This window comes from Salminus brasiliensis, chromosome 8 (assembly GCF_030463535.1).
Source record: "Salminus brasiliensis chromosome 8, fSalBra1.hap2, whole genome shotgun sequence".
NCBI lineage: Eukaryota > Metazoa > Chordata > Actinopteri > Characiformes > Bryconidae > Salminus > Salminus brasiliensis.
In genome coordinates, this window is record NC_132885.1 from 4,440,719 (window position 1) to 4,455,148 (window position 14,430).

The 14,430-nt window shown below is 39.5% G+C and overlaps 1 protein-coding gene across 1 annotated transcript in view; it reads left to right on the forward strand.

Annotated features, from left to right (window-relative positions):
* ttn.2 (titin, tandem duplicate 2) overlaps positions 1-14,430 on the forward strand; it is a 184,343-nt gene that overhangs the window by 63,033 nt on the left and 106,880 nt on the right. The window contains 19 exon segments of the mRNA XM_072684995.1: positions 55-333; positions 426-704; positions 847-1,134; positions 1,265-1,552; positions 1,770-2,060; positions 2,286-2,573; positions 3,003-3,110; positions 3,225-3,498; positions 3,582-3,765; positions 3,890-3,973; positions 5,740-6,007; positions 6,131-6,391; positions 6,682-6,891; positions 7,008-7,085; positions 7,173-7,199; positions 7,339-7,395; positions 7,500-7,550; positions 7,883-7,933; positions 8,308-8,379. Coding sequence (XP_072541096.1) covers positions 55-333; positions 426-704; positions 847-1,134; positions 1,265-1,552; positions 1,770-2,060; positions 2,286-2,573; positions 3,003-3,110; positions 3,225-3,498; positions 3,582-3,765; positions 3,890-3,973; positions 5,740-6,007; positions 6,131-6,391; positions 6,682-6,891; positions 7,008-7,085; positions 7,173-7,199; positions 7,339-7,395; positions 7,500-7,550; positions 7,883-7,933; positions 8,308-8,379 — 3,438 coding nt within the window.

Consider the following 14,430-nt stretch of genomic DNA (forward strand, 5'->3'; position numbering starts at 1 on the left):
AGTAGGCACATAGTCATGTTTTTTATGTGTATTTTTATCAATCCCTTCATCCAGAGGCTGCACGCTTTGTCAAGAAGCTAAAGAACCTCTCAGTTGAAATGGGCAAGTCAATGATCCTTGAGTGCACATATGCTGGAAGCCCTAAGATTCTTGTGAAATGGTTCAAAGATGGTCAGGAGATCTACTCCTCTTACAAATACAACATCACGACAACTGAGAGCTCCTGTATTCTGGAGTGTCTGAACAGTGATAAAGAAGCTGCAGGAAAATACACTTGTGAGGTTTCCAATGATGCTGGACAAGACACCTGTAATGCCACAGTGTCCATTTTAGGTTTGTTGTCCCCCCCATTTTTTTTTCCATTACAAGACAGAAACCACGTTGTCTACATTCTTAAAATCTGCGGTATATTTGTGACTTTTTAGAACCACCTTCCTTTATTGAGAGCTTGGAACCGATGGAGGTGACTGCAGGTGATGCAGTCTGTCTGAAATGCCAGGTCGTAGGCACCCCTGATATCAAAGTGTCCTGGTTCAAAGGAGACGGCAAAGTCCGATCTTCTCCAACCTGTAGAATTGAGTACTCCAAGGGCACCGCTTGCCTGAAGTTAACCAAAACCTCAAAGGCAGATATTGGCGAATATACTTGTAAAGCAGAAAACAGCATTGGATCTGCAACCACTAGCTGCTACCTGACTGTACAAGGTGATGATCATAGTTTCTCTTCGGAGAGCCTTCTCTTCATCTTGTAACATCTCTTTTGTGTTTGTTCCAGGGATAATTTACCTGCTGGTTTTCTTATATTGTAACTTGTACTGGTGTTCTGTTTAACCTTTCTCACTTTCAGAGGCCAAAACGCCACCTTCTTTCCCCAAGAAAATTACTAGCATTCAGCAAACTGAAGGACATTCTGTCCAGTTTGAGTGTCGGGTTGCAGGATCTTCTCCAATGGAGATTTCTTGGCTTAAAGACGGTGAAGCTCTGAGGAGTGACTCAGAGTACACAATGACTTTTGACGATAACTCTGCTGTCCTGATAATTGCCAAGGGTGAAATGAGGCACTCTGGAGAATACACTTGCGTCGCAACCAATAGTGTTGGAACAGCCTCTTGTAGGGCCAAGCTCACACTTCAAGGTCTGTTCTGTTGATTTTCGCAGTATGTTAACATGTTTTAGAAATGTCTTATTCTGTTTTTAGCCTAACGCTAATAATCAACCTACTCTAACATGCCTATGCATTCTGTACCAATTGCTTAACTTTTCAGAGCCAAGATTCCCACCTGTGTTTGATAAAAAGCTTTCGCCTGTGGACGTTTCAGTTGGAGATATTGTGGAACTGGAATGCCACATGACTGGATCACTCCCAATAAAAGTTACTTGGTCAAAGGATCACAAAGATATCCGTACAGGCGGCAATTATAAGATATCGTGTGTGGAAAACACCCCACATCTGACTATTCTGAAGGCAGATAAGGCCGACTCTGGCCGCTACTCTTGCCATGCTAGTAACGATATGGGGAAGGACTCTTGTTCAACAGAAGTGATTGTGAAAGGTATCTGGTGGCTGTTTGTAAATGTGGTCACGTCCGTTGTTGTTCGGCCCAGCTCATATGTTTAATGTGTAAATTCGTTCCTTGACTTCTTCTCAGCACTGTCACTAAATGATATTGTTGTTGTTGTTGTTGTTGTTTGGGCTTATTCCAGGGAGGTCTGTACTTAAATAGACAGCGCATACAGCACATTAATTGTACGCTTATTTCTTGTTCCTAGAGCGCAAAATCCCTCCAAGCTTCACCAAAAAGCCTTCCGAAATTCTCGAGGACGCTGAGGGCAAGTTGATTAAGATCGAAACTCGTGTTGCTGGATCGCAGCCCATGACTGTCAGCTGGTTCAAAGATGACTCGGAAATCTCCAGCTCTGACAGATATGAAATTAGCTTCAAGAACAATATGGCTGTGCTGGTCATCAAGAATTCCCACCTCTCAGATAGTGGTACTTACACTTGCAAGGCCAACAATGAGGCTGGCAGTGCTTCTTGCCAAGTTTCAGTCCACATTACAGGTACCTAGTTTTTGTATTTAGGCCAGTGTTAACTTGTCCACAAATTTGTGGCTATTTTAACTCACTTTACTTCTCCTGGAAAGTTTCGAGTCCAATTTCAGTTTCCCACTACTCTATAAATAACATGTCTTTGAGTTATTTCAAGCATGTTGTTAATGCTGTGTCATTACCTTAAACCAGCCACGTCACGTCACAAATTAATTTATTTATTTTTTTTAAATGCAGAGCAAAAGGTACCCCCGAGCTTTGACCTCCCTCTTAAACCTGTGACAGTGAACGAGGGTGAGAAACTCTCTCTTAGCTGTCATGTGCGTGGCTCTCCACCACTAAAAATCCAGTGGATGAAGGACAGAAAGGACCTGACCTCCTCCGCCACCACCAAGATCACATTTGTAGATGGCACTGCCACCCTAGAAATGGCCCATGTGTCTAAAACGGATGCTGGAGATTATCTCTGTAAGGCAACCAATGAAGCTGGTAGTGAATTCTGCAAGTCTAGAGTCACGGTGAAAGGTATTTCTTCACATGCCCAGTGCAACGTTGTTTGCTCTTTAACATGAATGTCATGGTCTGGCTTTTTGTGCTTTTTTCTTCATATGCTTCATATACAGTACAGTCTTCTGTGCGCCTCACCCTGCTGCTTAGACCATTTTTGTTTGTGGTTGATCTCTAGTGATTATTTCCGCATTTCTCTTATTAAATACTAATGCTTATTTGTTTTAGTTAGTGTTTATCAGTACTGCAGAAGTGATCGAACACTGTTACTTTGCAAACCTTTGAAGCAACCCTTGCTTTCTTTACACAGCAGGTGTAGTTGCCTGAGTTCTTGCCTTGAATGGCTGCTACAGTAATGGATGCTGCGGCCTGTCTGCTTAAGAGCTGTTTGCGTCACAGTTATTATTTCCATAATGGCTCATTTCTGCTTTTTAATCCCATTTACAGATAAATCAGGAGCTCCGACCCCAGCTCCTGCTGCTGCTCCAGAAGCAGCTAAGAAACTAGACAACTTGTTCTTCATTGAGGAACCCAAGAGTGTCCGGATATCTGAGAGTAAGTGGCCAACCTAGTCAGGTTTTGTAGTCTAGCACATGTCACGAATGCATTTCATGGAATCAGTTAAGACCTATGCTATAATAGCTACTATTACTTTTAATGTGTTTACAGAGGGCACTGCAACCTTCATCGCCAAAGTTGGCGGCGATCCCATTCCCAACGTGAAATGGATGAAGGGCAAGTGGAGGCAGATGACTCATGGTGGCCGCATCAGTATTGAACAAAAGGACCAAGTTGCCAAAATGGAGATCAAAGACGCGACCAAATCTGACTCTGGCCAGTATAGATGTGTGGCATCTAACAAGCATGGAGAAATCGAGTGCAGCACCGACCTGAATGTTGACGAGAAGAAAGAGGTTGCACTTGAAACAGTCAAACTGAAGAAGTGAGTGTGGTAGTAAGGTAAATAGTCTTGAATCTGTAGCTGCAGAAAGGAATGAAGCCATTAAATGATATTTCTGTTTTTAGAACACCCTCCAAGCAGAAAAGCCCAAAAGAGGACAAGGACATTGACATTGTTGAGCTGCTTAGAAATGTGGATCCTAAAGAGTACGAGAAATATGCTCGCATGTACGGCATTACGGACTACCGTGGCCTCCTTCAAGCCATTGAACAGCTGAAAAGAGAGAAAGAAGAAGAAAGTGGAAGACCGGTAAGAGAGTGTTGTAGTCTCAGCTTGTTCCTGTTAAATGCCCTATGTACAAGAAGTGTGATCAAAGAGGAGACCATGATAAGCGCAACAATGTTTTACTGATTTTTGATTTTCTTGGTTTTAGGAAGTGGAACGTGCAGGACGTGAGTCAGAGGAAGATTTGGCCAAACTTGTGGCTGATTTGCAGAAGAGGATGGAACAAACCGAGGTGTGATATATTTTTTTTATGTGCAATGAAAACAATGAGCAGCAGTCTAATGGCCAAAATGGCAAACCAAACAGAACATGACAAACCAAATGGTGAAAACAACAAATCTGTGACAGGGGATGAGCCAGACTTAACTAAGAAACGATACAAAGGAAGAAGACAAATGAAACCACAAGCCTAGCTTGGGATGCAGAGGAAATTAGAACTGAAAACCAGAGCCGTGCTCTGAGTAAACAAAAGGGGTAGCTGGAGAGCCAGCTGCCTGACTAGCTAACAATGCAAGCCCAACCTGAGTACACCGTGACTGCCTCATGAGCAGGAGTCGCCAAGGAGCTTAAGCAGGAAGTGACGTAACGAGCTTGCCCCTAGAACCAGACTAGGAAATATCTCGAACCAGATCAGAACACTAGCCAACATGAACACGCCACCAACGCTTGGAGAATCAATTCACGGCACCAAGAAGTCGTCAGCCATAGTCTCCTTAAATGCTCCCAGTCCCAGGTGCAACACATGAACATGAATCAAACACAAATCAACAGGAAACAAGGCAAAAGTCCTTATATGGCCCTGTGGGCGGGCGTCATAACGGGGGAGGGCCTGACATACACTTATATTGTGTATATTGTATATGAACATTTGAACACCCTGTCCCACTAATAAACACCATTCCCTGGGGCCTTGAAATAATAGTTATTAATACATTTCTCAAGGGACCAGCCCGTCTAAAACAGCTCAGCCGGTTTGAAGTTCTTGTTCCTTTAAATAATCATTAGCCACTGTTCACCCCAACCTTCACCATCCTCCCTTTTTCATAACTCCTCCAGGCTACACAAATTCTTAGATTTTCCTTCTAAATATATTTTCATTTTTTTATGAAATTAAATATCCAATGATGCCATTTAACTTTTAGTCATGTATAAGTTTGAAATGTAAAAGCTGCAATATATAAAATAGATGCATGTAAGAAATGCTATATACTGTATGTTGTTATTTTCTTCCAAAGTCCTCACATGCAGTTATCCTTTTCTCTGTAGTCTGTAACACTGATTAGAGACATCGCAGATCAGAACAGTTGCCAATTAAGAGGCTATATTTGAATATCTAGCATTTACTTCACCTTGAGTTCACATCTCCCTCACCACACACAAACACAGCCACCCTCTCAGTTGCTGCTCGTTCTTCCTCGCCACATTCATGTGCACACTCAGACAATTAATATACAGTCATGATGCAGTTCCTCTGCTTAGACCTCAGCGTTGACAGTATGGCAGCAGGTCCAGCACTTGCAAGATTATGGGTGATGCTACTCATAAGAAGGGGCTACTAACATAAGAAAGGAAAATCAGAACAGTGTGCAGAATCACAACATTAAAACATGCAGAAGTGCATCTCTGTATAGGAAGTGTACTGATATCCATTTGCACAAACTCAATCAAATGCTGTGCTTGCAAAATGAATGAGTTTGAGATTGTCATAAGAAGGTCAACTTTCTGATATGTCTGGAAGACTCAAACTTCACATTCAACCAAGAGGGTTTTAAAGAGTTATTACATATATTTTACTACCATAATTATTTCTTTGCTTCCCTACTTCTTATCCTTTTTAAAGAATTTAAATATCCAATGATGCCATTTGACTTTTAGTCATGTATAATTTTGAAATGTAAAAGCTGCAATATATAAAATATATGCATGTAAGAAATGCTATATACTGTATGTTGTTATTTTCTTTCAAGTCCTCACATGCAGTTATCCTTTTCTCTGTAGCCTGTAACACTGATCAGAGACATCGCAGATCAGACAACAGTTGCGAATAAGGAGGCTGTATTTGAATGTGAGATCAAGATCAACTACCCAGAGATCACGCTGTCTTGGTACAAAGGAACCCAGAAGCTTGACACAAGTGACAAATACGAGATCAAAATTATTGGCGACCGCCACATCTTGAAGATAAAGAACTGCCAGTCTCACGACGAGGGCAGTTACCGTATTGTCTGTGGGCCTCATATCTCCAGCGCCAAACTGACAGTGATGGGTATGTACTGTACTTCTAATGCACATGCATATAGTTACTGAATATATAGTTAATATAATATAGTTAATGAACAGATGGCATGAGTACAGGGCTTCACTGATGTTTTTTCTTTTTTTTTTGCAGAAGGTGAAGTGGAAAAGCACATGGAGGATGTTGCTGGTAAGGAAGGCCAAACCTGTACACTTACATGCCAGTTCTCCATACCTAATGCAAAGGCGCAGTGGTTTAGAAATGGAAAGCTTTTAGAGCGTCATGGCAGATACACATCCGCTGTGACCAGTTACACTCAGAAGCTCTCAATCAAAGATGTTAGGCCTGAAGACCAGGGAGAATATACCTGCAAATACAAAAACCTTGAAACGACTGCCAATCTTTGGGTCGAAGGTGTGTATACATTTGCCAGACTCACCAATTTCTTATACGTCGACCATCTACTAACCTCTTCCATATTCATTTGTTTGTGAGCTTCTTTCCCTTTTTGGGTGGAGCTGTTTTTCTTTTTTTCTTGCTTGTCTTAAGAAGACCTTTAAATGGATGATTCTACAAAATATGGATGTTTTTTGGTCTGTCTTTTTTTGTACATTTTAAATGGAGCACAAATTCTTTGTCTGTGCATCAGGAAAAACAGCAAAGGTTCCCTCCCTAACCATAAGTCTTGCGTTATCTTTCTTTAGCGGAGCAAATACATTTCACTAAACGCATTCAGAACATTGTGGTCCGGGAACGGCAGTCGGCAACTTTTGAATGTGAAGTGTCCTTCGACAATGCGATTGTAACATGGTACAAAGACACATGGGAGCTTAAAGAGAGCCCAAAGTATACTTTCAGAAGTGAAGGTCGACGGCACTTTATGATCATCCGCAATGTAACCTCTGAGGATGAAGGTTTGTCCAGCCAACATCCTGCTAAATTCATTTTCTCATTCTCTGTGATTTTTATCTTATTTTTTATCTCATTTTTAAAAATTGGACCCCATTAATCTTATGAAACGATTCTTTAGGCGTTTATTCAGTGATTGTCAGATTGGAGCCCAGAGGTGAAGCCAAAAGTACAGCAGAGCTTTACCTGTCCGGGAAAGGTGTGTTTTAACCCGTTAGTCACCTGTTAGAATTTATGCACATATTCTAGTGTCCATAACGCTATTTTACTGTATCTCCTTTCACAGAAATTGATGTAGGAAGGGTTCCTTATGGTAAGTAATTTAATTGAAAGGCCCCTTCATTAATAATAACTTTTAATAAATTTGAAATCATATATGAAAACATTTTCCCCATTTAAGAATCCAATTCATTAGTTTACTAGAAATTCAATTGATATTTAAAACTTCTCAGATATCCCTGATTCATCAATACAAGTCCCTGAAGCACCATCTGCATTTACTATTGAAGGTAAGAAGGGACTTGAATGTCTAGATGTAGATATTATAAAAAAATAAATAAAAAAATGAATCCCATAGAAATACAGCCACTAACTTATTGATTTATTTTGAAAGCTGAATCTTCTGTGGAATACTATCATTATGAAGAAAAGATGGAAGTACAAGGTATACCACATATCTGAACTCTAAAAACAAACTTACAATCTAATCTATGTAATACAACGTCACCCCTCAAAACGGTCATCAGCGCTAACAACAATAACCGCCTTAATCCTTAACCATTCATCCCATTCATTCAGGACCTCAGATGTGTTTATTAACATGGTGCAATAAGCTCACCTGCTTCGGGTTTTCTTCACATAAAATGCACAATGTTTTGGAATAACATAATGATATCTCTGGATTTATAATAATAATAATAATAATAATAATAATAATAATAATAAAAACAAACAAACAAACAAAATGAAATGTAATGAATTGTTGTCCTTCACCAGAGTATGAGTACAGGACAGAAGAGAAAGTAGTAGAGGAAATCTCTGTTACAGGTATCAGTGAGAGCTTTCCGTTCTTGTTCATTCCATCAAATCACACCAACAAACTAACCCTCTTCCTTTTTCAGCATAAACACCTTGTTGTCTCCCTTAATTCACAATGATATTCATGTCTTACTGTTTTATCTATGTTGTCTTTAAAAACTTACACAGTCTGTGTGTCCTTTTTCCTTGTGTTTTGGTCTCTGTCCTGAACAACTTCATGTGTTTCAGTGTGGCGTCCCTTCAAAGATTCATCTTGTCTGTCTGTGTTTAGTCTGTGTGAATAATTTCACCATTGAATTAAATAATTAATTTTTCAAAATTTCCATCCAAAACAAGAAATCTGTTATTCTGCTGTTTTTTAAGTGCTTTCTTTTTCTCACCAGCTGTACGGCTCCCCGTGGAAGAGACTATTGAGAGAAAAGCTCTAGGAATGAGACAGAAAGTTCCAACCAAAGGTACAGAGTGGCGATAGAGTATTGGCTGCAGTGGCTTTCTGGCTTTATGTGTTAGCAAACATGCTCATGTCTTTATTGTCCGTCTTTATTGTCTGTCTGTGTCGTAGTTTTATGTTATGCTGCCAAATAATAAAAATTAAAAAGGCAATCATGCTTTTCTTACAATTCTTTACAATCAGTAAGAATTGAGAATTTCATGTTAGTCTGTGTGTATACCGTCTTATCAGATGCGCTTTTCGTAATGACCGTTCTTTAACTCTACATAGAGTTATATATGCCCTATATGTGTATAATTTCTGTGTGTTCGTGTGTTGCGTCCTCTCTGTTTGCTGGCCATCATGGTGTGCTTCAGCATCACCTGTGCATGGATGCTCTCAAAGCCAAAGCTTGTAGTTTTGATCTAATGTAGTAATTGTTCTTCAAGTTCCTGAGGTTGAGAAGCTACCAGAAGAGAAACCAAAACTGGTTGAGGAGAAGGAATTAACTCCATCTAGAGGTATACAAATGTCTCAGTGTTGTACTGTGTGACCCATCATTGTAATCAGTTTAATGTTACACATTTTAATCTTTACGTCATTTTTAATTTTTCTTAAATGCACTTTCTAACCTTTGTTCTTGACATATGTCATATCTAATATATGTCGATATGTCATTGTGGTCACACTAACTAACGACCACCTAAACACACTTAACAACGTGACTGATAATGACCATATTTTTAAGTACCGGAAGCCAAGAAGCCTGTGGAGGAAAAAATCGTACCAGTAAAGGTGGAAGAACCAAAAGAGCGTCCCACTCCAAAAGGTACAGCTGTGAATGTTCATGTCAGGGTTTAAATAGTCTGTTGTTGGTGTGTTTTGGATTGACTGGATAATCAACATCTGTTTAGTGTGAGATCTGTGTAAATCTTGTCTGTGGATTGTCCTGTGTATGTCCTTCAATCTGTTAAAATGTGAGTCTAACACAAGGGTTGTTTAGTAAATTCCTACTTCTGATATCTTAAAAGAACGTGAAGCGGTGCCTGCTCCTCAACCAGCTCCAGTCACTCCCAAGAAAGGTATTTTGTTGTGTGTTTGTAAAAAGCTGTATATGTCCTTAATAATATATCATATTTGTTACTATGTGTCCTTTTTTTGGCTGTCTGCCTGTCTGAACTTTATGGCATTTGTTGTATATATTAAAATATATATAAATTATATATTTTTTTAGTTTATAATTTTTTGTTGATGTGCTTCTCTACTCTTGTAACAATGTGCAATATCTTTTATTTGTTTTAGTTATTCTGATGTGTGTTTGTAATTGTTATTCTGTCATTCTGTCTATTGTATTCTGGTGTTCAGAGTCTACTCGATCTCTTACAACTGTCGCAAAACTGTCCAGATATGTTGTTCATGTGTGTTTAGTCAGAAATCTCATGTCTTCCATGTTCTGTTTCCCTCATTACTAATACCAATTCTTTGTATTGCATGAAAAAAAGTGCCAGAACCTGTAGCTCCTGTGGTTCCCGAGCCTAAACCCAAAGAACCAACACTTAAACCCACCCCAGTAGTGGAACCCAAACCAGAGGCTAAACCTGAGCCTGTACCTGAGGCCAAGATGAAACCAGCACCTGAACAGAAACCTGTACCTGTGAAAATACCTGAACCGCCCCCAGCCAAAGGTAGCGTCTATCTCTCAAGTGTATCTCAGTGTTTATTTTTGTGCGCTCTAACTGTGGTTTTGTCTGTATGTCTGTTATGTCTGCGTTATGTCTTCCAATTTGGAAATGTCTTATTGTCTTCTTTGTCATTGTCCTTGCTTAGTTTTGTAAGAGCAAAACGACTGGTATTTTTTAAATGTTGTCAAACTGTTAAAGCAGTGCTATTCCAAGCATTGTGTTGCCTTTACATGTGAATTTAAACCAAAATAGCCAAATGTGGTGTCTGTTTGGTAATGTTTATCTTTATATTTTATTTTTGTTTGCTTTAAACCTGTATGTTACCTGTTACCTGTATGTTACCAGTCTGTTACCCGTGTTACCTGTATGTTCCCTGTATATTACTTGTCTGTTACCTGTATATTACCAGTATGTTACCTGTCTGTTACCTGTGTTACCAGTATGTTCCCTGTATATTTCCTGTATGTTACCAGTATGTTACCTGTCTGTTACCTGTCTGTTACCTGTATGTAATCTGTATGTATGTGTTACTTCTGGTTTGGTTCTTTGTCATTGTCTCTACTTTGTTATGCCTCAAACTTGCACTAAGATCAAAACGACTGTTCTTTTAAGTTCCTCTGGAAGTCAAGAAACCAAAACCTACTGAACCAGAACCACCAAGGCCAGTACCAACCGAACCTAAGGAAGTAGCCCCTCCAAAAGGTACTAGTTAATGAAATTTATTTGAGTGAATGTCTTGCTGTACAAATTGATCTTATTGCTTAACAGCCACGCTCTTAAATTATGGGAAAACCATGATTTTCAGTGGCTCTGTGATTTTTTGTCCTTGTCCAGTGTTTCATGTACTGTTGGGTTAGGAACTACATAAAACATGTTAAACCCACACAAATCAAATAAAATCAGATACTCTCCAACTCCAAAACAGTTTACAAACACATATGATATATGTGTAAACAACAGGAAAATACTTGGACTGTGTTAAGTAGTGTACTGCAGTCCATCGTTCTTAAGCCCTATTTGGAGAGGATTCAAATTTTCATGGTATCCTGGGGTATTTTCCTCTTACACAGGAGCTATTTTGTTTTTTTATTCCCACCTGGATTGTCTCTGTTGGAGGTTTTTCTTTTCCTCATTTACAAGACAAATGACCAGAACTCTAATAACTTTTGTTCTGGATAAAGATCACTGTGATTTTCCAGATGAAAATTCCCTTACCTTGGATAAAAAGGTTTGCACATATCCAACATATATTCTCCGCTAGATATAAAAACACTTCCCAATTCAGCAATGGAAAACCCCAAACGGAAGTAAGAGTTAGTGTCTCCAGATTGTAAACAGAACTTTATATTATAAACACATATAAAGCAAGCCTTCAGGCACCAAACTCGCTCGACCTAAATGGATCGCATTGGATTTTGTTTTCTTACATTTATTTATTTATTTGATCGGGACAGTGCTCATTTATCAACAGACAGAAAAATAGGCTCATTTTCGTTTTGTACTCTCTGGCCCCCTGATAATCCAATCCAAATAGGGCTTGACCCAGATAACATGTTCATTTAGGGCTTGTGCTTGTGTTGGTAGCCCAACTAGGAAACAGAAAGTTTTGTCTACGGGTTCCATGTTGGCCCCACATATGGATGCCCACCAGGGTCAGTGATGGAACCCAGAGGGGTTAAACATGGGCCCCATTTGGTTTGTACACTGCATATGAGGCCTAAAGCTTAAGGTGGGCTGTAGTTATGGAGAACATCTGGGAAGTCTAACCCCAGTCCCAGTAACAACACATGCATAGACCCACTCATAGCCCATGCCTACCTGGAACCCACCTGGCCCATGTTCCACCCATGTGAGCCCCATATGAGCATATTGTCTGGGAAGTAATTTACAGTCTTAATCTTTATATCTTAGCATAAAACATATAGTATGTTAGTGTGAAAGTGTCACACTTTATTTGCTATCAGATTTGTCTTTAATGGACTGGACATGTCTCGATATTTTATAAATATAATTTTTGAAGCTCAACATTTTGAGCTTTTCTGTTGGTTTTGTCAGTTTTTTTAAGCAGTGCTATTTCAAGCATAGTCTTTAATTATGTTAATGTTTGGCTATTTCATGTGAATTAAAACCAAAATAAATGTCATTTGAAGTTCATGTGGAGGAAAAGAAACCAGAGGTACGAAAACCAACTGTGCCAGAACCACCAAAAGCAGTTCCAGCCAAACCTGAACCTAAACTACCTGCTGTGGTTCCTAAGGAGATAGTCCCTGAAAAAGGTATCAGTTCATGTTTTTCATGTCTGTAGATAGAATTTTGTACATATGTCTGTGGTGTACCGTCCTCTTATCTGCCACGCTCTTAGAGAACAAATCATCTCTAATCTCACAGTGGCATTTTGTTGACGTGTTGTCCAAGTTGATCTGTTTCTTGTACCTGTCATTGATTTGGGGTTGACAGACCCTTTAAGCAGTTTGATGCATTGTCTTCATATTTCTGTAAGTTTCAAATATGAATTAAACCCAAAAAAATGTCATTTGAAGTTCACGTGGAGGAAAAGAAACCAGAGGTACGAAAACCAACTGTGCCAGAACCACCAAAAGCAGTTCCAGCCAAACCTGAACCAGAACTACCCACTGTGGTTCCTAAGGAGGTAGCCCCTGAAAAAGGTATCAGTTCATATAGTCTGTTGTCAGATTTTCTTCTGTGCATGTGTCTGTGTTGTACTGTCCTCTTATCTGCCACGTTCTTACTAAAGATCCACGATCTCACAGTGGCAATTTGTTGATGTAATGTTGTTGGTCTATGTTCCTTGTATGTTCTATTGATTTGGGGTTGATAAACCTTTAAAATAGTGCAGTTTCATGCATTGTCTTCAAATGTTTTACTTTTAAAACTTTTAAACGTGAGTTAAAACAAAGATAAATGTCATTTGAAGTTCGTGTAGAGGAAAAGAAACCAGAAGTACGAAAACCAACAGTGCCAGAACCACCAAAAGCTGTACCACCTAAACCTGAACCAGAACTGCCCACTGTGGTTCCTAAGGAGGTAGCTCCTCAAAAAGGTATCAGTTCTTTTTTTGTTGTTGTTGTTGTTGTTCAAGTTTGTACGTAGATGTTTGTCTGTGCATGTGTCTGTGTTGTACTGTCCTCTTATCTGCCACGCTCTTACCAAGCATCCATGATCTAACAAGTGGCGTTTTGTTGACTTAGTGTTGTTGTCTTATGTTTCCTGTTCTGCTTTTGGGTTGATAATCTCTTAAAACAGTGCAATTTAAAGCATTGTCTTTAATGCATCGTCTTTACGTGTGAATTAAATCCACAATAAATGTCATTTGAAGTTCATGTGGAGGAAAAGAAACCAGAAGTACGAAAACCAACTGTTCCAGAACCACCAAAAGCAGTTCCAGCCAAACCTGAACCAGAACTACCCACTGTGGCTCCTAAGGAGGTAGCTCCTCAAAAAGGTATCAGTTCATGTTTTGCTCAAGTTTGTACGTAAATGTTCGTCTGTGCATGTGTCTGTGTTGTACTGTCCTCTTATCTGCCACGCTCTTACCAAAAATCCATGATCTCACAGTGGCGATTTGTTGACTTAGAGAGTTGTCTTGTGTTTCTTGTGCTGATTTGGCATTGACAAGCCCTTAAAACAGTGCAGTCTGAGGCATTGTCTTTAACATGTCGTCTTCATATGTGAATAATTCAAACCAAAATAAATGTCATTTAAAGTTCGTGTGGAGGAAAAGAAACCAGAGATACGAAAACCAACTGTTCCAGAACCACCAAAAGCCGTACCACATAAACCTGAACCAGAACTCCCCACTGTGGTTCCCAAGGAGGTAGCCCCTCAAAAAGGTATCAGTTCATGTTTTTTCATGTCAGTAGATATTCTTCTGTGCATGTCTCTGTGTTGTGCTGTCCTCTTATCTGCCACGCTCTTTTTGAAAATCAATCATATCACAGTGGCATTTTAATGACTTGCTGTTGTCTTATGTCTCTTGTAACTTACACTACGTTTGGGTTGAAAAACCCTTAAAACAGTGCAGTTTAAAGCATTATCTTTAATGCATCATCTTTACATGTGAATTAAAACCAAAATAAATGTCATTTGAAGTTCATGTGGAGGAAAAGAAACCAGAGGTACGAAAACCAACTGTGCCAGAACCACCAAAAGCAGTTCCAGCCAAACCTGAACCTAAACTACCTGCTGTGGTTCCTAAGGAGATAGTCCCTGAAAAAGGTATCAGTTCATATAGTCTGTTGTTAGATTTTCTCCTGTGCATGTGTCTGTGTTGTACTGTCCTCTTATCTGCCACGCTCTTACCAAAGATCCATGATCTCACAGTGGCAATTTGTTGACGTAATGTTGTTGGTCTATGTTCCTTGTACGTTTGTTGA